General features: G+C 39.5%; 1 protein-coding gene across 6 annotated transcripts in view; it reads left to right on the top strand.

Moving 5' to 3' along the window:
- Nucleotides 1–25,571, top strand: part of LOC124263026 (heparanase-like) — a 197,915-nt gene that overhangs the window by 26,058 nt on the left and 146,286 nt on the right. The window contains exon 10 of one of the 6 annotated variants that reach the window (XM_046697643.1): nucleotides 14,986–15,221. The exons of the other annotated variants lie outside the window; for them this stretch is intronic. Within the exon in view, the coding sequence (XP_046553599.1) occupies nucleotides 14,986–15,145 (160 nt within the window). The 3' untranslated portion in view covers nucleotides 15,146–15,221. Of the gene's footprint in view, nucleotides 1–14,985; nucleotides 15,222–25,571 lie in introns of those variants that run through there. 6 annotated transcript variants of the gene reach the window in all.

Genomic DNA, 25,571 nt, shown 5'->3' with positions numbered 1-25,571 from the left:
AAGTTCATAATCAGTCTGCACCATCTCAGAACCGTGGCCCTGAACAACAACCCGCTAAAGCTTGTCAATAATACGCTGCCAGAGCTGGAAACCTTACAGGACGGAAGGAAACAGTGTTACCTTCCCCGGGAAGTCATTCGGGTTCCTCGTCTTCCTGAGGCTGACGTGGCTGCCTGCAGTAGCCAGTGAGGATGTTCACAGAATGATTCAGGAAAATCTGTACAATCTGCACTTGCTGTGAAAAATAAATCTGAATGTGTATTATGGATTCAGTCATCTGTTATTTTTAATGGAATTCAATTATGATTAGGTTTAACACGTTTTCAAAGAAACTCATACCAGACTCGATCAGACTGGTTTTCAACCAGGCTGCAGATTCGCGTGATTTAAAAACCAACTGCAACCTTCATCCACATGTCCTGAAATATCTTACATATATATATATTATCTGCATTGCACTAAGAGTAAGGCATGAAGGCATTACCGGAACTTCTTTACCCTGTTACCTGAAGGTAACAACACTGATCCTCATCTACACTACCGGTTGTACACGAAGTATGTGTGGTTACATATGTCATTGTGTAACATGTGTAAATATAACTAGCAACAGTCTCCGCTATTAAGACACTAACTTTTTGACTCGTTCATGCAGGAAGCTCATAGTCCTATCACATACGAAATGAATGGGATAAAGTGCCTACTAATGCACCTATACAGGCGTTTCTAAGCAACTGTATCAACAACGATTATGTATCACTGCCAATTCGTCCCGACATCAATTTCTACAATGTACTTGTCGAGACGGAAACATTATGTTTCCAAAAGTGTATGCATCGATATTTATCAATGACGACAACACAATATGTGTTCATGATGAAACGAAGCAATATGTACCACGGACGACACGTAATAACATATTAGTATATGATAACATGTTATCAGTCATGATAATATGATGAAACAACACAATATGTATGAAAGATGAAGAACGAGCCAGTATTGAAACAACACAACACGTACCCATGACAATACAAAACAGCATTGATGGTGAGTGAGCCTTCGGGCCCTGACGAGCGAACACTTTAGAGCTAACCCACCGCACAACTTGTATTAATGACGACACAATGAAATATACAATAAAGATGATACACAAGGAAAACTTGCTTTGGAGCCACAACACTGAACATACCAGTGATGGTGATATCAAATCTTTATTTCTGATACCTATGAGGCCACGGGCCTATGAGTACAAAACAACTCATCGGTGCAGACATGAAATAAAATGATAACAATGAAAGCATGTATAATATATACAATCTTAATATGACAAAATTGATTTCCTTTTTCGAATGCATAAAACAGATATTTTAGCAGTATTCAAGGAAATGTCTTCATTTTTGGATGATAACAACAAATTGAATTTTAGTATATTGGGGAAAACATAGAATTGCGACAAAAGATATTTACGTCTTAATTCAATGTAGGCTGGACAGATAAGTAAGTGATATTCATTTTTTTCATTTACGTATAAGTTACACATTTTGCATGTTCTTTGTCTCGGGGAATGTTATAGTAACGGCCTCTTTCAATTTCTAAACTATGGGAACGTAACCTAAATCGTGATAAACAAGATCTATATTTGGATACAGTAATATGAGCTAAATGTTTCACAAGAAATCGTTAATTCAAAATTACAATACGTTAACAGTTTTGGGGCTCTCAGATAAATCACTATGGCAAACTTACCGAAAATTATCTTTCAGTCGTTGAAAAAACATTTTAACAAAAACGTTTTTATCTCCGTAAGTGTGTGATACCCAAACATCCCCAAAACCTAATTTAAATATGATATTTCTAACCTTGGTAACCCAGTTCTCATAGCCTTGCTCATCATCATACATACGCATCATATTGTAACATTTTCGAGGCAAACGGCATCCAGGCATGTTAATAAGATTTAACCAATATTTAATACATTTTAAAACAGCAGATAGTTGGACAGGATATCTACCACACTCGGCTAGTACTCCGTTATTGGACGTTGATAACTTAACGTTTAGAAAACGTTTGCAGGCATATAAATGTACTTTTTCCAGTTCTTCCATTTTATTAAACCCCCAAATTTCAGCCCCATAGAGGAGAATCGAATAATTTGAAGTACAGATGAGGCGAGTGTGTGGTTTGAAACAATGTATACTACTAAGAAGTAATTTTTCTGGCTTGAATAGAAATATTGTCAAACGCTTTCGACCACTGTAACCTATTACTAAAATACAATCCGAGATAACAATATCCTGAAACAACTTCAACAACACTACCATTATAAAACCATTTTTCAAACCGAAATAGACCACCTCCTTTCTTAAAAAACAACAATTTTAGTTTTATGCATGTTGACTGACAATTTCCATTCTGAACAGTACCTATTAAGAACATTTAGTTTAAACTGCAGACTTCTCACGCTGTTCCCAAACAAAATAAGGTCATCCGCAAATAAAAGAAGGCAAATATGAGTAACATCTGGATGTAGCTGGACACCAAACCGACATTCACTTTCAGTTACATTAACTAATTCATTTTATATAAAACTGAAAACAAAAGGGGCTGAGCATACACCCTTGTCTGACTCCCATTGGGCAATCAAATACACGAGATAAACTACTATTTGAGCGAACACAAGATTTTACACTATTATAAATAGACTCTAACATTTTACCCATTTTACGACTCAGACCGTGGTTTATATAATAATTTCCAAAGAAAATGTCTTTTGAACAGAATCGAAAGCTTTCGAGAAATCAACAAAAGCTACATGGAATTTACCACCTTTGCGGGAAAGATTAGGCTCGATAATAGAATTCAGAACAAAACAATTGTCAACCACTGAATAACCTTTTCAAAAACCTGATTGACACTCAGAAATTTACTCAACACATCAGCCCAGCACACTAATCGCTGATTCAGGATGTACGTGAAGACTTTGCTCAGGAGGCTTATTGCTCTGTAGTTGTCCGGGGATAGAAGTGTCACCCTTTCTTATGAAAAGGAATTAATATTCCTGTAGACCAGGTCTCTGGGAATTTACCCTTTGGTACATACAATTGAATATTATCTCGAGGTATGGAACGATTACATGGGAGGAATGTTTAAGATATTCACTCAATATGTCATCAAGTCCTGGAGATTTGTTGTTCTTTAGCGCCTCGAGACTGCGAATGATCTCCAATCTTGTTAAGGGGGAATCCAGAATATCTTCAGTGATTTCTCTTATAGAATCTGGGGGATCTCCTATATCATGTATATCGTCATTAATACATTCTAAATTATCTTGACTGCGTAGGGGGTAGAGAAATAATCCACCCAGTCTCCAACATCTATGGGGTTTGGGCGCAGTTTACGACCTGATAAACGTTTTATTATACCCCAAAAACGTTTCGAGTCAGTTGTCGAGGTCTCCAAATCATCTCTCTGACGTTGAATATATTCTTCTTTCTTTGTTCGACATAAGGACTTGTATTCACTGCATGTTTTCTCTTATATTTCATCAAGAAAGATTTGTCTTTGATTTTCTAAAAGCATTTAGAAACTGACATCGTTCATGCTTTTTAGAGAGGCATTCACTATCATACCATGGTGAAGTACTGCTTTTGTGACTTTCTGGTCGTATAAACATGGAGGCAGCTGAAAGGATGGCGTCCGTGAATATCGAGACTGCTTCTGCTACATTAGTCAATGAACACATGGCTGCTTGTTCGAGTAATGCTAAAGTCTCCGAGGATTCCATATGATGAAGAAAGTTGAGTTTACACGACTCCTTCCATATGTACCTGCACTGGTCTATATGGGTAGAGGTCGGGTAGATGGGAAGATGCTGGGATTGCGACCGTTACACGATGTGAAAGTTGGCGATTAAAGACAACATATCCGTGGACGCAAGAATATAATCAATCACACTACATCCTAAATGACCTAAGAAAGTAAAATCACCAATGCCGGAATCACTTCCACATCTCCCGTTTACGATATGTATATTCAGTATTGCGCACAAATTCAGTAATTTTTGTCCAAACCTGTTCACAGTCTTGTCACATGAATATCTAACCATCTCAAATTCTGTGAAAAATTCACTTACAAAATCTTTACCCTGGTGATATATGAAGGAAACATAGACGACACAGCACAGTCTACATACACGCAAGACGACCTCAGGAAATGCAGATTAAGCGTGACATACATTCCTATAAGAAATGCTTGAGACAATGAAGGTAATGCTGTCAGCTCTCCTCTTGGTCTCTTACTCCATATCCCAGTCATAAACGGAGTAGTCAATGCTAACGTCACTGTTTCAACAACTCATGCTGTTTCATTTATTGATGACTTATTTATTGGCGTAACAATGAACTCCAGTCTACTCCCCCACCTCACATCACTGGAAAGAACTGGACGACATGCATTTAACAAACCTACAGATATACCAAACTAAAGTATCTCTCCCCCATAGTTTACTGTATTTGCGCTCTGGGTCACGTACTATTTGGATTGGAGGAACTGAGGGTGATAGTCTGACCTTTGACCCTACAGGTACAGTAGATTTACAGGCGCTTAAATCTACTCATAATATAGTTTGTCGAGCTATTGCACATGCGCATATCCGGGAGGCCAATACAGTTGGGAGATAGATTGAAGATCAAGTATTTGATGATCTAATTATGATAAATCCTGTTAGTCCTTATTAGGACAAGAACATTGACTCGTTCAAGCCCGAAACTCGCAGCCAACAACAGACTTGCCGAGACGGACACATTACGTCTCTTAAACGGCACAGGCACAATAATTATCAGAAAAAACGTTGTGTTCATTGATAACGGGACAACATGTGTAGCAATGCCGACACACCATAATATCTTATCAGTAATGAAACAACACAATATGTACCTACGACAATACAAAACAACATGTATTAATGGTGAGTGAGCTTTCGGCGTGACGCGTTTTAACCACTTGGCTACCTACATGTATTGATGACGACACAACAAATTATATATTTAAGATGATATATAAGCAAGAAATGCTCTCGACGACTCAACATTATACATGTCAGTGAAGGAAACATGAGCACCTAACACTGTCTATATACTGTGTTCTGTGGTTTTCATGCCTGTCGTATCAGAGAGGAAAGTGATGACGAAGATGACGACATTCTGGGCTAGGCTCACCTCCATTCTCTCCCCCCTGATATGACGACAGCAGATTTCGTCGCCAGTGACTTGGGCATCCCAACAAAAAGCCCACACACGCGGGAGTGGTAGGAGCACCAAAGGAGTAAGACACCGTGCATTCTTCCTCCGACGAAGAGACAGAGGTTCCGGAGAAGCAGCCCTCCATGACAATGAGAGACTTCCTCAAAATATTCACAGAAATGAGGGACTTCGCTTTTTCTTGCGTGACGCGCTTGCTGTCCCACATCGAGAATCATCAACTGTAAAGGAGCAACCCCAAATGCGTTGATTTGTCACAAGTGAATAAAAGTGAATATGGGAGTGACAAAACTGGTTCAGTTCTAGTCGTAGGTAACCGTGTCAGCTCTACAATTCGGCTGTCTAAACCAGATTATTTCTTCAGTCGCGACGAGTACTGGTTTAAACGGCTTCCGCTGTACATATAAATGCAGATTACATGGGACAAACATTCCGATAAGAAAGGCCTGACACAATGAAGCGAACACTGCCAGCTTCTCCTGGTCACCACCTTTATATCCCACACAGCAACGGCAGGAGTCAATGTCAGCGTCACAGTTTTAACAACACAAGTAGTTTCATTTATTGATGAATTATTTATTGGTGTCACTCTGGACTCCCATCTCCTGCCTGCCTCAGCGAAATGGGGAGGATTAGACTTCAAGTAAGTAGGTCAAGGTGATCGGCATAGAGGTCAGCAGCTATCATGTTATTGAAGATTCCTTCCATTTGAAGTTATTAAATTGTATTCGGGGCACACTCATGCAGTACGCTACGTTCATAAAGAACTATAACGAACACAACGAAGTGCTTGTTTGTTGTTGTTTATATGTCCCAACTAGGTGCTGAATATTTTAGAACGACACATAAGGAACGACAGACATATCAAACTCAAATTTGTGGTCCCTCTGATAAAAAAACATAGTTTATTGTATCTGAACTTTTGGGCACGTCATATTTCAAATCTTCATTCGGGCAAATCAGTGAAAAATATAGACCAAAGGTCCTGATAAGGGGTAACCACTAAGAAACTAAACTAGGTTATATTACATGAACGGATCAAGGAATTTTAAAGGGTGGGGTGGGGGATGGGGTGTGGGGTGTGTGTGTTTTCAGGGTTCCACCAACGCAAAACAAATCTTCAATGTGGTCTTAAGTCATTTTCAAAGGGGAGGGTCGGTCCCGTGAACCCCCCTCTGGATCCGCCAATGTTTTAGCAGATGTCTGTAAGAACATTGTATCCAAACCGTTGAGCGCAGAAACGGAATGTATGTAAATGCCTTTGCCATTTCTGTTTTGGTGTTTTATCCGTTAATACATTGTAGATGTGTGATATGTATTTGAACTCTTTGTTCCTGCCGCGACGCGATTATGTAAACAGGTGGTAACTTAGTACCAAGATTCTCCTAGTGCCACAATGTTGTTTACCTCCAGGTCTCCGAAAGTTCAGGCCCTGGCTAAAGGTTTGTCTCCATGCTATCTGAGGATTGGAGGAACTGGGGGTGACAACCTGACCTTTGACCCTACAGGTCATGGCACAACAGATGTCAATCATACTTTTACAGGTGCGTATATCTCCTTATTATATTTATAGTTTGTTGAGCTATGGTATTGCACATATATGTATATCCAGGAGGCCAGTGCAGTCCTCTTGGGGGCTCACGATAACAGACGCTCCGAATATTCCAACATTTTAGGTATTTGTCATCCCACAGTCTGTTGTGTCTGCAGGAGCTTCCTGGGATGCTCTTAATACATTTGTCCAGGATGTCAACTGGAAGTTAATATTTGGTCTGAACGCCCTGAAGAGGAAGGAGGGGAAGTGGGATCCTACCAAAGCAAAAGAACTGCTGCAATACAACAGTGCGAAGGGGTACCAACTGGCAGGCCTGGAACTCGGAAATGGTATTGACATAACCGTATGCATGGAAAGATGTGACTGAAAGTTACCATGTTAAATGATTCGACTTTAACATACCAAATTACAATGTGCAAAATTGTGCAAATCTGATAACTTTGGGGGGGGGGGGCTGAATTCGAGAATTGTGCCACTTCTCTTCAAAATCAGGGTACAGGTCCTACTATTATGAATGACTTGAAAATAACATTCCTCTTATGTTCTCAGAAAAGTGTTATTTTTTACAGAACCTGACATATTTCCTGAGCAATATAACATCACTGTGAGTGGCAGACAGATAGGTATGGACTTCTACAACTTCAAGAAGCTGCTCCGATCGACACCCGGGTATGAGACAACACCAGTAATTGGACCTGACGTGGCCTCTGTAACTGGATCAAGTACACAGTTCTTTGCTGAGTAAGTACATCGCCAGAGCCGTGGCCATACAGTTTATATGAGCCCAACCAAATTATACTGTACTTTCTTTGCTTCATCCTTAATATAAGTGACCAAGAGCGTTCGTGTTGGCAAATATTTGGTACAGGCATGGATCATAAGTCAAATTATCGTAATGGCATTATGTAAGATATACTGGAACGTCAAGGTAACACATAAATCGAATTGTCAACATTGGGCAGGCGAAACAACAATAACAAGTTCAACGGAATTTCTGACGTGTACACACAAAACACAGGTGAGTAGAGATTCCAGCTGTTAACCAAAATTACAGGTAAGCGGCTGTCCAGCTCGTACAAACAAATTATTGGACGTTTCCAGCGAGCGGCAAAATCCTGCTCGCGGTCGACCATGCAGTCGGGATACCTGACTGATAAATACACACATGACTTATCGGGACAAAACTATAGTGTACGTAATGCGTCGTGGTTTTTTAATGAATGTAATATTTTCATGCCAACAGAAAGATCTTTGAAATTGGAGACTAGTCTTATACTGATGAGCCTAGACTCGGCAAGGCAGGCAGATTGGATGTGATCTGTACTAAAAGTAGAATTTGCGTGAGAAAAAAGTAAACCTAACCAACTTCCAAAGTCTTACCGAAATTTTATGAAAATTTCATTCAAGTGAATTGGCTCGAAGATATTTCAGCGATTTACAAACCAATAACGTGATGTCAACAAAACTGTGACATGCAAACAATAGAATGACGTCATATTTTTAGTAACTCTAGTCAATAAGACTTTTGGTCGGACCTGGGTTGGAGTCAATATGCTTTTCTGTCGACGGTCAGGTGACCGCCTCTAGACCAATCAGGTAGCCGGAAAAATATGCTTACATAACAAAATACATTGTACCCAGTCAACAAATAGTTTGTATATTTTCCTCGCTTCTACAGAGTGTTCTGTGTGTGAGCAATGTGAATATACATATAGCGTTGGACCTCTCCTATTCAAAACTTCCCCACAACACATCACGATCGAGGAACGCTTTGTTATCATTTATGAGAATAATATACGAACGAGGATAACTGATACGTAGGGGGTTCACTGACCGCAATACATGTTCACAGAAAACCTCGCTCATGACCAAAGTTGATTGTGCGACTCCGTATATTCCATGAACATTTGCCATCCAAACGTCGTCTGACACTAGTGGCAAACAGGCCATGTTCGATTCTGCCTCAAACGTTCTGAAATATAAACACCAAAGGAGGGGCTTGAAATCTGACCAACGGAAGACTGAAGACATCCCTCTAGTCACACAGTCTTTAGGAGAGTTGATAATCTGACTGTCGGAAGGCTGAAGACATCCCTCTTGTCACACAACCTTTAGGAGAGTTGATAATCTGACTGTCGGAAGGCTGAAGACATCCCTCTTGTCACACAGTCTTTAGGAGAGTTGATAATCTGACTGTCGGAAGGTTGAAGACATCTCTCTTGTCACACAACCTTTAGGAGAGTTGATAATCTGACTGTCGGAAGGCTGAAGACATCCCTCTTGTCACACAGTCTTTAGGAGAGTTGATAATCTGACTGTCGGAAGACTGAAGATATTCCTCTTGTCACACAACCTTTAGGAGAGTTGATAATCTGACTGTCGGAAGGTTGAAGACATCCCTCTTGTCACACAACCTTTAGGAGAGTTGATAATCTGACTGTCGGAAGGCTGAAGACATCCCTCTTGTCACACAACCTTTAGGAGAGTTGATAATCTGACTGTCGGAAGGCTGAAGACATCCCTCTTGTCACACAACCTTTAGGAGAGTTGATAATCTGACTGTCGGAAGGCTGAAGACATCCCTCTTGTCACACAACCTTTAGGAGAGTTGATAATCTTACTGTCGGAAGGTTGAAGACATCCCTCTTGTCACACAACCTTTAGGATAGTTGATAATCTGACTGTCGGAAGGCTGAAGACATCCCTCTTGTCACACAGCCTTTAGGAGAGTTGATAATCTGACTGTCGGAAGGCTGTAGACATTCCTCTTGTCACAAAACCTTTAGGTGAGTTGATAATCTGTCTGAGTCTGTATGCTGAGACCTAATTATGAAACAAATGAAGCTAACTCATCATCTTTTACTAATTTAGGTATGTCAACAACTCAGAGGGTATTGGCTAAATCATGTTTTTCCCACGACCAAATCATGTCACTTTGTTTGGATTTTACCCATCCCAGCAGAAATTCCGATTCGTATGTATTGAAAGAAACTAATGTGGAAGAAGGAGAGCACAACTGGTTATCATGGGGATGCTTATTTAATTTCTAACTGTTTTTCCCAAACATATTTCCTAGATGTCATCAGTGAGGTAGACCAGCATTCCACATAGTGTTTTCTCACTGCTCACCACGTTTACTACATGGCTCCCGTCAGTCCAAATGAATATGTAATCTTGCCTTTCCCCAAAAACAGAATCCCCAGGGGAAAGGGGCAAAATAACAGTGACCACTGAAACTTGAACTATGACGATATATACAGTGTCGGTGGCACCAGCCACTCCCACAATTTGCCTGGAGAAGGAAGTATACAACCCGGCGCAACACGGCAGAACTGTAATGACAGTGGTCTATGACGCAGACGTTCCTTTCGTTAATTATAATTACAACCACCGTGCAGGAATACAAGGATTCGGGGGCTTACAAGGAGGAAAACCGTTGTGGAAATTGATTTGTTTGACAACACAGTGGACGTCAGCTTTGATGTAGTGGACCAGCCATTTGCTTTGTACTTGACTCGGCATTGATACAATTCTGGGACTTCAGTCCAACAACAGAAACATAGACCCAGCTCACATAAAAGTGATAGTTGGCATAAACTACCAAGTCTTGACTATCAAACAAATGCGAAACTACCAAGTCTGGACTATCAAACAAATGCGAAACTACCAAGTCTGGACTATCAAACAAATGCGAAACTACCAAGTCTTGACTATCAAACAAATGCGAAACTACCAAGTCTTGACTATCAAACAAATGCGAAACTACCAAGTCTGGACTATCAAACAAATGCGAAACTACCAAGTCTTGACTATCAAACAAATGCGAAACTACCAAGTCTGGACTATCAAACAAATGCGCCACATGTGGGTGTAAGCATGTCCAACCGTAAACAATACAATATACATGCGTTTATGAATCACCAAAACCAGTGATGACACTCGGTATCCTGCTCAGTCGATGACACAATTCAGAAATACGCATGTCGTGCACATGGTCGCAAAGCTAATACCCAGGCATGAAAGGTATCTTCTTCTCAATAACAGGACCCTTTCGTTGTTACACTGCGGAGGAATGTATTGTTAAACAATGTTGTGGGAATTTTTATTCCATTCTGTTAGGACTTAGTAGACGTTCACATGTTGTAACAGTAATTAGTTGTAAGGAATGTATTACCATGTAATCTAATCAGTGGTTTGGAAGTTACAATACATCTTCTCAACCATCTAGGGTCTAATCTAGCATGATTTGTCGCGTTCTATTACATCGCGATCAGCTATATTATTTTCACGTAGGGTATCCTGCCTCTGTTGGAATCTTGACCACAGTGGCCTCAAGTGTTGCATTGATATGCGTTGCTGTCATTTATGAAGATGATGCTCGGCTATCGACCCAGGAACACATATTATTTTTCAGTAAACCACGCAGACTTCCATGATCATTCAGTTTTGTTTTTTCAGTTTCCTCGCAGCAGGAGGAGACAGGGCTGTTGACAGAATAACTTTTCACCAGTAGGTGCAAATGATTTTGATATTTATGTTCTACAATGCTCAAATACCTCTTCTAATCTTATTTCTAACATTCTTTGACACAGTTCCATCAATACATCCTTGGCTTACTGAAAGATCAGTCAGTTCATATATAATACTAGGGTCCACATTTATTACATGAAAATGACTTGAACTGACTTTCTGATGTATAGTCTTTTATCATCTGTCGTGGAAGTTCATCATAGCAGGCGTGGCTGCTGGTATAAAAAAGGCATGCTACTGAGTAAATTATCACGTTTTACTTGTTAGCTATACTTCCAACTTGACAAGAAATATGAAAAATACTAAGGGTGACTATTGAAGGGGAAACAACTACATTTATTGCGAAAGCGATAGTCTATTGCAACATACTATTGCGATAGCGATAGTCTATAGAGCAACTATTGCAAAACTATTTGAAGTCATTTTCCAAATGAATGTATAGTTTATATGAAATAAACACAAGTTGAAGTAGTTTCAGTATCTTTTAATAACTGACAAGAAACTTGAAACCCAGGTCAAGTAAACAGTTAAAACATAATCTCATTGAAGCTACTAAGTCTGCACCCAAACACCCTGTATTTTGCGCTGCGCATGTACCAACGGAAGTCATTTAGTAAACTATCAAAAGTCACACATACTATCGATGCGTCGATAGTTTTTCGTTTCTTCCATCGATTAATTGCTATCGGAGACTAAACAATTACAATCTACCAATCTATCGACAGTTACTACACCAACGGCGATACCGCACAACTCCCCAATTTCACCGATTCCAAGTTGATGGACACACTAGTCAGTGCCATAAAGACAGCGCTGGATGTGTCAAGACGCACCAACCCTCTGACTCCAGTCTGGCTGGGAGAGACTTCCTCCTGTTATCACGGCGGAGCTCCGGGAATCTCCGATAGATATGTCGCTGGGTTTCTGTGCGTAAAAAAATCAGCACAAAACTTCACACATACACATTGTACTTTAGTCAACTAATTGTACTTTAGTCAACTATACTCGCGTAATGATGACTGATGGTAGTTCATGATAATGCTTTTTCAAGTGATATTTACAAAATCAGTAGCCCAAGATAACATTTGCCTTCATTCGTAAATCGTTTAGTAAAACAACAGACACGTATGTTGTGACCTTAAATGTAGAAATGGGCTGAAGTCACAACACACGTACATTCTATTGCAACTTCTACACCACCTTTTGAAAGTGTACACTGTCCAGGTGGCTGGACAAGCTTGGTATTGCTGCCAGGATGGGCTTGAAAGCAGTTCTCAGACAGGATTTCTACGTTGACAACTATCCACTGATTGACACTGATACCTTTGATCCATTGCCTGTAAGTATAGAGACGACCATTGACCCACTGCCCGTATGAATGAAACTGGAAGTTTGTTCATATATATGTATATAGTGTGCATGTACACGGCGCACGCTTCTCTGGTTTTAAACGTTCCTTGCTGCTGGATCAAATGTTTTCAAGGATAGTGTTTTAGTTTACAAAAAAGTCCAGCCCTGTAAATCAAACCTTTCTCAGGCGATGTGGCTGGTGCGTGTAGGGATGGGCATGGTGGCATCTTCCTGCTAGGATAACGAATAACTGGGAATGATAGACACATGTAGCACCTACAACAATAAATCACCGAGTGTCAGTGACCCTCTATTATTATATAGACTGTACCGCAATGTTGCCTTTAAACCTAGTGGTGTAAGTGTTTCATTGAAAATTCAAGCATGGTTAATCTCAACCTAATTATGTTTGATATTTTATGTACGAGTCAGTTGGGATGATGTTGTATTAATCACGACTGTGGTTATTAAAGCAGGCGGTGAAAAAAGCCAAAGTTGGATGAATGCTGTGCATTTTTATCAAGGAATGAGAAAATTACCCATCATGCAATGAATTTGATTAAATCACTTCATTTGGAAAAGCAGTTTCTGCGATAACGATGAAACATATTTATGTTTTCGTTGCCAAAGACGACTGCAGATGATGTTGCGTAACAGAATGGAAACTTACCGCACTGAGTTCATTGAGATATTGAATAGATGTTACAATGACAAATAGTTAGTCTAATTCATTATTTCACATGATAAAATTCTTGGAGCAATAAATATCACTGAACATTTAACTCAACAAAATATGGTTGTAGAGAAGTCAATCATTCCTATATTCTATTTATATTGATGTAAGCTAGTGAGTTTGTTTTGTTCATGCGTTCCTCTGCAGGACTACTGGTTAACTGTCCTGTATAAGAGACTGGTCGGAGGTTCCGTGCTTTCAGTAACGGCAAGCGTGGACAACAGCACCATCAGAGCCTACGCCCACTGCACAAAGCCATCCATGTAATTTCAAAATGCAGCCAGATATTTTAAAGCATTAGCCTGCTAAGACGTAAATTCAAAGTAAGAAAAATCTGTTGAATGAACGGATGCGATGTGAGGTTAGGTACCACGAAAGTATGAAGGGACTTGTCCTGGCAGTTGGTATGTTGAATAAGTTCACAGGGATTGATATAGTCGTTGGATATTATGGACCTATGATAACCTTCTAGCTCACTGAGATATGTCATGAACAATGATGATAATTCCATGGATAAACAACTTCTTTATTCTGTGAAAGGCGACGTGTCGACATAGATTCTAATGTCATTGTCAAGCAAGTGATACATGAGAAAAAATGTGAGGGAATATATACGTGAGCTGCTATTGCAATAGATTGGGGATGAGTTGTATATACAGTAGATACAGTATATATATAGGTTGATAGGCTGATGTACGGATCTTGTGTAAGAGAGAGTAAGTAAGTTGATTTGCGAGTAAGTAAGTTTATTTGAAGCCAGTTAGGTACGTACAAAGAATGAATTAGAGAATAACCAGATTGGACGTCAGATGAATGTCTGTACAATAGATGAGGTTGATGTACATAGCATGTACTATATATTGATGTTTTCTGATATGACCTGCCCGGGAACAGAATTGGATGCCCAGACACTTTTGCCAACCGTTTGTTCACATTTTAATCAAATAATAAAGTACGTGTCGACATAGGTCTTCTTCCGTGCGCCATTGAAAATCAAACATAATCAATACAGAATATGGAGTAAAATATAATGGGTTCAGATTCATGTTCATGTCAAGGGAACGGTCCTCTAATATTTAGTGTTGTGTTTTAGTTCCTATGGCTACGCGCCCGGAAGTGTGACGATGTACTTCCTGCTGCCCACGAATAACACTACCTCCATTACGTTTCCACAATTTCCCGACCAACCTGTAGATGTGTTCTGGCTGACGCCAGTCGATGAACTCACAAGCAAGTAAGTCCTCCTTCAACCTAAACGTTTTCTAGTTTACACTATTCAATAGACACACTGGCAAATAATTCCACTTGTCAACCTATAGATGCTTTCTGGTTCACATCAATCGGTCGACTCAGCAACAGGGAATTTACAAATCGAGAGTTTCGATTGATGTTACAGGTGGTAAATTAAACTAAGTTTCTTCTAGAAAACCACAGAAAACCACGTTATGTGAGTGGCCGGCCAAACCAACACTATTATATATACATGCAGATATCATGTGGGAGTACACAAAATAATATAAGTAACATGCAAAGCACTTGTTCCATCTTCACCATATCAGAACCGTGGCCTTGAACAACAACCCGCTAAAGCTTGTCAATAATACCCTGCCGGAGCTGAAACCTTACAGGACGGAAGGAAACACTGTTACCTTCCCCGGGAAGTCATTCGGGTTCCTCGTCTTCCCTGAGGCTGATGTGGTTGCCTGCAGTAGCCAGTGAGGATGTTCACAGAATGATTCAGAAGAATCTGTACAATCTGCACTTGCTATGAAAATAAATCTGAATATTTATTCTTCATTCAGTCATGTGTTTCTCTGATAGTAGTCAAGCTGAATCCTTGCATGCACACAGTTTCCAATCCGAATCAAAATGGCAAAATGAAAGGTTCTTTTTTCTGAAATGATGTCACTATTAACATGAGTATTTTGTATTACATTCACATGAATAAAGTATGCCGTGGACAAGAATTGTTCGGAATGGTGGATGACTTAGATGTGAACCAATATGTAGTTCATTGGAGGTATATACTAATAACCACTAGTACTTGAAACTGCTGTCGAGGAATAAGGGGCAGCCTACTGGAATAAACATCCCTTCGTCAGTCTGAAGGACTGAGTTCAGATCCCCAGATAGATACAATGTGGAAAAATATTCTCTTGCTTGTGGCTGTGAAAAGAATTTTAATGACATATTACCCTGTCTGCGCATAACCATACCGACTTCTCTTTAACATTATCATTTGAGTCACACTCATTGTTTCCAGAGAATGTGATAGTATTTAGAACTGTGATCTCACATTAAAATTAAACTGTTTTTTTTTTAATTGAGCAAATTAACAAAATAGTCATGGATAAATCATTGATACATTGTGATGAGGCAAGTGCCACTTAACCATTCGACGTGTACTTATTGTTTTTTTACACTTCCCATTATGAAAATATACTACAATTATCAGAAGGCGATAATGTAATGATGCATCTACTCGTAAGTAATGATGATGATTGTTACTAGCTGTATTCAGTAAGAGACAGTATATACAGTTGCATCTACGTCGATGCAAAGGAGTCGAATATTGGAGAATATGTGTGTAACTCTTACTGATTCGTTTGTGTAACACAGCACTCAAAAGCACTCCGCCAATATACCGACTACCTGTAAATAGAGCAGCTTTGAACACATCATCCAGTGATTGATACAAAACAACGATCAAAGCAGTTGGGTTCAATGTGATCCAGTGAACAATATATACCGATATACCGCACGATCCATACGTTCATCTCTGACCGTCACAGCTTGCTTGGAAAATCACAGGAACCCGGACCGGGGAGCGTAGTTGAGAGCCTCATGAAAGATTTCACAAGAAACATTATGACAAGTCGTAGCATTGACTAAGTGCTGTTTATACTGACTGTTACATTTCAATACTGACCATTAGGTGTGCTGTAGATATGTGTGTGTGTGTGTGTGTGTGTGTGTGTGTGTGTGTGTGTTTGCGAATGATGTATCTACAATGATGCATCAGTGGTCGTATTGCCATACATGGAAACTTTAGTCATTTCAATTTTGAGGACACTGCTTTGTCTTCGCTACACTTGTCCAGGAAATATAATTGTACAGTGTCAAGCCTGTTAAACTTCTACAATTAGCCTACTACATGGGTTTATTTGTTTGTGTATATTAAGGTTCATATAGGCGTGACACTATTTTTCAAAATTTTCCATCATCACGTTAGAGTAAACTAGTTCTTTTATCAGTTCTGGCTTATCAGTAAGTTCTGGTTGTCACTGGAACGAGTTCAGTCGTTCGCAATAAATCTGAATTCCTTTCTATTGATACAGGTTAACTTACATTCAGTGCTTCTGACACCATGGCTGTCAAACGTATGCTCTTTATACTATGTTCCCTGCATGTGGAATGTACAGTGAGTCAGTCTGTTTCGGTCACTGTTGCTACGGACAAGGCAATAGCAACAATAGATGACCATTTTGTTGGAGTGACCTTTGAGTCAACAATGCTGCCAATATCAGCTAATTGGTATGGACTTGATTTCGGGTGAGTGAATTTACACAGTGTCGATATATAGCATTTAGATGACCATTTTGCTGGCGTGAAATTTGATTCCCAAATGGGCCCAAATCAATTAATTGGATAGGCTTATATTTTAGGAGAGCATACAAGTTCATTTATGTGCTATATATTATAGTTATGTTTACGCTATTTGACATAAATATGTGTGTAATCAATTTTACATTTCAAATACATATACTCTGTTTTTTGAGTGCATAGTTCTTTGCAAGATTTGTTTCTAGCTCGCCCAAGGTGCAGACGTTGGCAAAAGCATTGTCTCCGTGCTACCTGAGGATAGGCGGAACACCTGGAGACTTCATGACCTTTGACCCAACAGGTCATGGGGGTACAAGTCCTAACGCTACTTACACTGGTATGTTTCTATAGTTGAGGTGTATGTCAAAACAAACAAAATGAATCGTATTGAATTCGTTCATACCGCTCTTTATTTTTAAAAATCAACTCTTTGAGTTGGCATTCATTTACAATGACTGTGTATTGACTGACTGTATCTACCATTAGAAGCTCGGTGTGAGCACATGGCATATATTTTCGATTTGTATTCAATGTAACGGCAGTCATAACTGCATGATCTTAAATAGGTTCATCGCATTCATTAGCCATCGTACAACCTTCAAGTGTAAAGTGTTTCTTTGCCTTTTCAGCCATAAAATGACATGCTTTAAAGAATTGAATAAAAAACAGATTAGGTTCAGTTCAAATTTCTGCACTTGAAGTCTGGACCTGTCTTCCCTTCATGATGAAATCAGCGATCCTCTCTAAAATTGATTTTTTTGAAAGGACTGTAATTATATTACGACGACACCATGTTTGTAAACATTGAAACTAGTTCTTACGTGAACTTTGTACATTAGTATATTTATCAGGGTAACATGTCTTTCCGTTGGCTTTTTCGTGCTGAGAACGTAACACTTGTATGATAAACATGTGTATTTAATGTCTGGGGTGCTATGTGGGACAAGCTTAAAGCCTTTCTGGAGACTATGTGATGGGACCTGGTGTTTGGCCTCAATGTCCTGAAGCGGAAGGACGGACAATGGGACCCTACAAACGCCCAAGAACTGATGAAGTATAGCCATGACAGGAACTACAAGATACCCGCATTTGAACTCGGAAATGGTAATGTATATGTCAACGGTTATACAGCATAGACTAGGTGTCTTTCTTTACCATACTATCCATCTTGCTGGAGGTTTCGTCTATGTGTATAAGTAAAAGTTATTGCCTGTCCATGCGCATGTTAAGATACACTTTTCTACAGCACATCTGACCATATAATTGTCCTCTTGGAAGTGCACAGTGGGATCAGGATGGGGCAGGATAATACCTGCTGATACCAAAGAACAAAGACAATGTTAACGACAAACATCCTGAAGAAACACGTTTAGGTCTGCAAATACTTCACATCAAAACACATCCGATAGTGAGCGTGATGTAATAGTTCCAGAGCTAAAACAGCGTATCTTTCCAAGAAAGATCTACCTAAAGTATTTCCTTGTGTTTTTCTCTGTAACTTACAACTGTGTACTTCAGTCTTGGCAAACAACCATGTCCTGGAAGCATTAATCTTCTCTGTTTGTCCTTCAGAACCATCATCTTTCCCTAAACCCTTCACCGACACTATATCTGGAGCACAGCTTGGACGAGACTGTCTCCCGGAATAGCTGGTTAGTAGCCGCAAAAGTGTTGTTATGTGAACATATATAAGTGCGAACCACCCCAACCCCCCCTTACCATAACATAAGAAATAGCTGCTGAAACAGGGTCTGTTAACGATCCTCAGTATATGATGACGATATGTTTATAAATCACTACAGAGCGTACATCTCACACATAGATCAACATCTGCAACTACATTTTTTGTCTCTTGTTTAACGCCTCACTCAACAATATTCCAGCTTCTTTGGTGGGCTTGTTTCCATCTTTAATATTCCAGCTATATGCCGTCAGTATGTAAATAATCACTTCAGGACCAGAGATGCAGGTGATTAATGCAGCTGGGGTACGATGACATGTGTCAACCACGTCAGCGAGCCGATCACATTTGTCGCCTCTAACGATACGATTGGGTTGCTGAAGATATATTTTAACCCGGATCTTCATCAGCTATTTCAATAAAACCATCATGTAACTAGGACACAACTCTCACATAGAGTGATTGACTCGATTCTAACGATTCTGATGCCTGGATTTATTTACATACTTCTTACAGTTTCTTCAAAGGGGATGGAGGCAAAGCAGTTGACAGGATAACCTTTCACCAGTGAGTCTTGAACTGAACTACTTATTATTTTCTATTCAGCTACATCAAAATATATGTTCGCTATAAACTATGTTTATTAATCGATGTAGAGAAGACATTGTGTTGTATACATCCCAGGGAGTTGAGATTGAAAATACGATGTGCCGTTGAAATTGATATCTAATGATCGAGGGAAAAAAAGCGCCTCTGTGATCAGCCTAGCTGGAACTCGACACTGTGTAGAGATTATAAATAAAATACATTTGTAAATAAATACACAATTTTGAATGAGAAATCATTTGACTGTTGGGGAATAGTCACTTAGATTTTGATTGTTAAACATATCCAAGACCTTTTTTGTATTATGGTGTACATTTTCAGTCAATTGTAATCCGATAAATTCCAAGCATACACACAGAGTTCAATAGTCAAAAAACTACTTGCTAGCTGCCATTGCGGGAAGAGTAAGTGTTTATTGTTTCGAAATGTTTTGTTCTATTCTAAATTTATGTATTTCTTTTCTTTTCATGTGCCTGTAAATCACTATTAATGAAAATTATAGGCGTGTAATGGCTGGCTATACTAAAGATTTAAGGTGAAATGCTGAAAATAGTATGGGATAGTTTATGTGCTGCGCATGCGCTAAAACACAAATTTTGAGGTGCCTCCATATCTGAAATTATTTCAGACACGTTCTTTTATATGATAACCAATTTTGGTACTTTTATCATCAAGGGCATAAAGCTTCGTATGGATACTTGATCTTAGCCGCTCAAATATGTGCAGGTACTACGCCTATAAAGCCTTTGGTACCCCGGACGCCTGTACCGACCCCCAGGTTATGGACGGTCTGATAACAGACATCAACATAGCGCGTAACGTCACCAACCTCTCCAACCCCGACACGCCCCTGTGGCTCGGGGAGACATCGTCCTTCTATGGAGGTGGAACTCCTGGTGTGTCTGACAGATATGTAGCAGGCTTTCTGTGAGTATTGGTCGTAGTTTCCAGGTTAACTGTGTTGCAGCTTATAACAATTTATAGTGCACGAGTCACTAGTGGATATGGTTGTTTACAATTGGCATTATCCCAGCAATAAAACGGTGAGGGACACTAGAAATGGGCTTCATGAAAGTTACCCTTCCCGGGTCTGCAGTATGATTAGAGAACTCAATATCCATTTTCTTCAGCTATCCCATGGCGTCGTTTATTGTGCATAAATGTTTTCTTGCAAAACAATGAAATACAGCCGAGCTTATGTGAGGCCGATAGTAAAATAGGCTAATCAGGCAAACCAGAGGTTGACTATAGGAACAGTCATTGCTTGATGTCCCACAATCAGTGTCTGTATTTACCATACACAATCAGTTCCTGTATTTACCACACACAATCACTTTCTGTATTTACCACACACAATCAGTGTCTGTATTTATCATACACAATCAGTGTCTGTATTTACCATACACAATCCGTTCCTGTATTTACCAAACACAATCGCTTCCTGTATTTACCACACACAATCAGTGTCTGTATTTACCACACACAATCCGTTGTTGTATTTACCATACACAATCCGTTCCTGTATTTACCACACACAATCACTTCCTGTATTTACCACACACAATCACTTCATGTATTTACCATACATAATGAGTTCCCGTATTTACCACACACAATCACTTTCTGTATTTACGCTACACAATCCGCAGCGTCTAATACACACACAAAGTCGCAAAGACTTATGACTCAAAAGATAAATTACACTCGGGACAGATAATTCGTCATTCCTCGTTGATCATAAATTATTGTTACATGTCATATAGTGTAGGAGTGTGTACATTGTAGGTTCGTCTGGATAATGAACGATATTTGTTGTAAGGCCTTCCACAATGAAAGAATAAATGGATGAATGAATGAATGAATGAATGAAACTTTACCTCAAACGTAAAAGCAACGTAACCGTATTACTTTCACCAAAAACACTTTGAATAGGAAAACGTAATTGCATTATATATGTACGCACCTTTCTATGAATGACTTGAATATTTCAGATGGTTAGACAAGCTCGGGATTGCTGCACGTATGGGACTTAAAGGGGTGTTAAGACAATCGTACTATGGGAAAAACTATTCTCTCATCGAGATGAACACGTTTGAACCTTATCCGGTAGGTACAATAGATATTTCCCATTTGTGTGCTAAAATGCAACTTTACGCTAGGTGTTTCTATCACAAATTCATAAATGTACACATTGTTATTTGACATAAAGTCTAGTGAATTAATCGTTTGATTTCGTGAAAACGTTCTTGTTTGTGGCCACAAGTACAGTGCATCCTGGTTACATCTTCGTTATTGATGTTCCTACTCTGACTGCATACATGTCATTGGTACAATTTACTCTGCACGTGTACAGTTGAGTATGGTCAGTGTTTGATTATTATAAGTAAACTTACTCTGTTGGCACTTACTCATGCTTCTCACAGTGCATCTGATGTAAACCAGACTACAATGCTGTGACATGTTCTAATGTTTCATTGTGGCACTGTGGTATGTGGAGTACGCTACTGTGTCATTATCTCCTTTGCCATGCTCTTTTGTGGAATCGTACAATCGACACTGCTTTAAGTAGTGTTTTCTGAATATGAATGTTTGCGCCTATTTGCCTGCAGAAGGCATCACTTGTGATGAATCAAATTTGCATGACGTATATGTGTGTATGTATGGGTGTATTCAATGTGTAACAATGATCACTTTCCAGGACTATTATCTGACGTTGCTCTACAAGAGACTGGTCGGGTACAAGGTGCTGTCTGTACAGACCAACTCAACCGACAGTTTAAGAGTCTACGCCCACTGTGCCAGACAGGGCAGGTACACATTTGCAACGTGTTTTGAGGGATGTTCAATATACACGACTGTTTCTTATTATATCAGAACATCTACTTATGGAAAATGAACATTTGTACTGTGGGCACACTTTCATAACATTATTATTATTCGATGTCTTCTTTGTTCAACTATTTAATGCTTTCCTCCTTCTGTTTTCAATGTTTCCACAGCCTCTACAACTACAAGCCGGGTAGTGTTGTAGTCTATATAATCAACGTCAACATCTACACCACCGTCGTCACCTTCCCACAATTCCAAAAGAATATGGATCTCTTCTGGCTGAAACCAGAGTTCATAGAACTAACCTCCAGGCAAGTATATGGACACGGGATATTTACATGTCATGAGACTAATATACAGTTGAAAAATAAGACTTTTAAATAAACTGACTGACTGACTAAACACGTTGAAATAAGCAACATCTCGTACAAATTGGCCAAATAAACGCTTCGTGATAATAACTTTATACTATTGTCGAACATTCTTCAAATAAAAGCAGCCATATGTCATATATCGTCGAACATTCTTAAAAGTGTCTTATGTCAGTAACTATCAGACAAATGAATAACAAATACTATCGTCATTAGGACTGTTATTGGTATCGTATTGGAAGAGAAATAAGTGATTGAGTGAGTTTAATTTTACGCCGCACTCAGCAATATTCCAACTGTCTGTGCATAATTGAGTCTGGACCAGACAATCCGGTGATCAACAGCATTAGCATCGATCTACGCAGTTGGGATACGATGACATGGGTCAACCTAGTCAGTGAACCTGACCACCCGATCCCGTTAGTCACATCTTACGACAAGCATGTGTTACTGAAGATCAATTCTACCCCGGATCTTCACGAGTCCAGAGAAATAAGAATGGGCATATGTAATTTCAGGAACGTCACTCTAAATGGCAAACGACTGGATTATGTGAACAATACCATCCCCGACATGCCGCCTCTAAAGGCCTATGGCGGGTTCCTCATGCTACCAGCAAAGTCCTTCGGTTTTGCTGTTTTCCCTGATGCTGATGTTGATATATGCAAGTGATTGTGACTGGTATTTTGTAATACAGAGAGTAAAACAATGTAGCATTACAAATCTTTGTTTTCGTTTTGTTGTTGTAATTGACGTGACGGTGCGGCACCATCTGGACATAGTTCGGTTGTCCTATTTATAGATGTCTGTTTACTTGATTTAATTGCTGCATCAAACGGGGCTCAACGCAAGATCGTGGCTGAAAGAAATAGGAATATCACAGCCTTTATATATCTACTCTGTTACCATCATTATGAAAACATAAACAACACAGATCCGAGATGTGTTGCAATTAGGATCAAGTTTCACGAACAGCAGATATACTGAATAATAAATCTGTTTAATACGTAGATGCGTTAAAAATAAAACGATGGCAGTGTGGATGGTGACACTTTCAGGATTATATGATTCCAAACTTAAAAAACCCTGGGCGCGGAAAATATGCTCGTACAGCGCCACATTTTGGTCTTACACCACTAGGCCCGTATGAAGAAAATCTTATTTAGGCTTATATAAAACTCAGAGAAATGAAATGCCCCTTGGTTTATACAAAAATATAATTTTCATCACCACTGCACCTTCGTGTCACAAGCTCAGATGGATGAGCCATTCTCCTGATTTTTAACATTTTTGATATTTTCCAGTTCACTGGACATGCGTTTTATTACATTCTCCTGAAAGATTGTATTTGTAAAAGCAAGGCTTAAGGGAACTTTGAGGCTGAGAATAGAGCTCTTTCATGGATATAGCACCCAGTCGGCGCAGCTCCAAGCGGAAACCAAAGTCAGAGTTGCATCAGAGTCAGGTTGATCAAGTTGCTCAGGCAATTCCCAGGATTCATGGACAAGAGCTGGAATTCCGCTGTACCAGTGTGGTGGCTTTGCAGAAACTTGAGTACTAAATATCAGTACCCAATTGACTTGTTCATGCACCTTATCAGGAATTGGCATCAGTACAATTCTCTGACTGTTATTGGACCCTTAATGGATTTATATTTCACTTTTTCCTATTTCCTGTTCGAATCAGCATACTCATGTAGTACTTCATTCAATCAAAAATAGGTTCCGATACTGACGTATTACACATTCAAGTCTCTTGGTGCCAAATGGGGTTGCCAAACACTCGTCACAGATTTAAATAGCCCTATTAGTTTTCATTCTGTACAAGCACTTGAAAATGAAACTTGACTCTCATGAACGCTTGGACACAAGTAGTGTCTAAAACATAAATGAGAATCTGCACTTTCACTGGTAGTGTTTTCTACCATCTTTGTTCTAAACCCCTCTGATGAGTTGTTGCTTATGGAGAATTACCCAAACATATTACCAACACTACCAAGAGAAACATGTATCATAGCAATATATTCCTAGGCGACAATACTCGACTTCAGCAAAACTTCGGATCAAGACTCTAACAATATATATCTGGGAATTCAGATGACTTCAAAGAATCTGTGTCATGTTTTATCCGAAGAGTGAGTGACTGAGTGTGTGAGTTTAGTTTTATGCCGCCTTTAGCAATATTCCAGCAATATCACGGGTCGGGACACCAGAAATGGGCTTCGCACATTGTACCCGTGTTGGGAATCGAACCCGGGTTTTTGGTGTGACGAGCAAAAGCTTTAACCAATAGGCTACCCCACCGCCCTTTATCCGAAGCGAATGGTGATGATATCCAAACATAACCTGACATGTGTAATGAATGACTTTAGCATGTGTAACGAATCACTATAAATAGTGATGATATAAGGTGTACATGAAATAGTACAGGTGATAAACTGCATTGCAAATTGGGTAACCAACTCCATCGTCCTCTACAATCATCACTTTTATCAAATCTGTCAATGCTGAACTGATAAGAAGATTGTTTTTTTTACTTTTGGTTGTAATGTAAACGCGAAACTGAAATGAGAGCTTTATCACTGTTATCACCAATGTGCTGCTTGTCATCACTTGCCCTCAGGACATACTGGGATGCAATTACAACCAGACACCAGTTATCATATCTTTTAAGTAAACTGCAATGTCATCAGTTCAATGTTTTGTTGTGAGGTACCAGACTAATACCAAACCTGGTGATCTGGTGGAATTGGAGAAATGGTGGAGTCAACGGTAGTTAACATGGGCATTGATGGGCATTTCTGACTTTAACTTTTCCATCAACAAGAATGTCAACTACCTATTTATCTTCTCTGGCCTATGAGCAACGTGTCCTTGACTCGAGGTCAGTGCTCCAGATATAAAGAAAAAGGTCTTTATCTGATTTACTTTACTGCTGACACCATGGATGTGAGACGTGTGCTCGTTATACTCTGTTCTTTGTATGTGCAATGTACACACAGTCAATCTGTTTCTGTCACTGTTGCCACAGACAAAGAAATAGGATTGATAGATGA

Source organism: Haliotis rubra, unplaced genomic scaffold, assembly GCF_003918875.1.
Source record: "Haliotis rubra isolate DU_JTF1 unplaced genomic scaffold, ASM391887v1 Scf866, whole genome shotgun sequence".
In the NCBI taxonomy this organism is placed as follows: domain Eukaryota; kingdom Metazoa; phylum Mollusca; class Gastropoda; order Lepetellida; family Haliotidae; genus Haliotis; species Haliotis rubra.
This window is presented reverse-complemented; position numbering and strand designations above follow the sequence as displayed.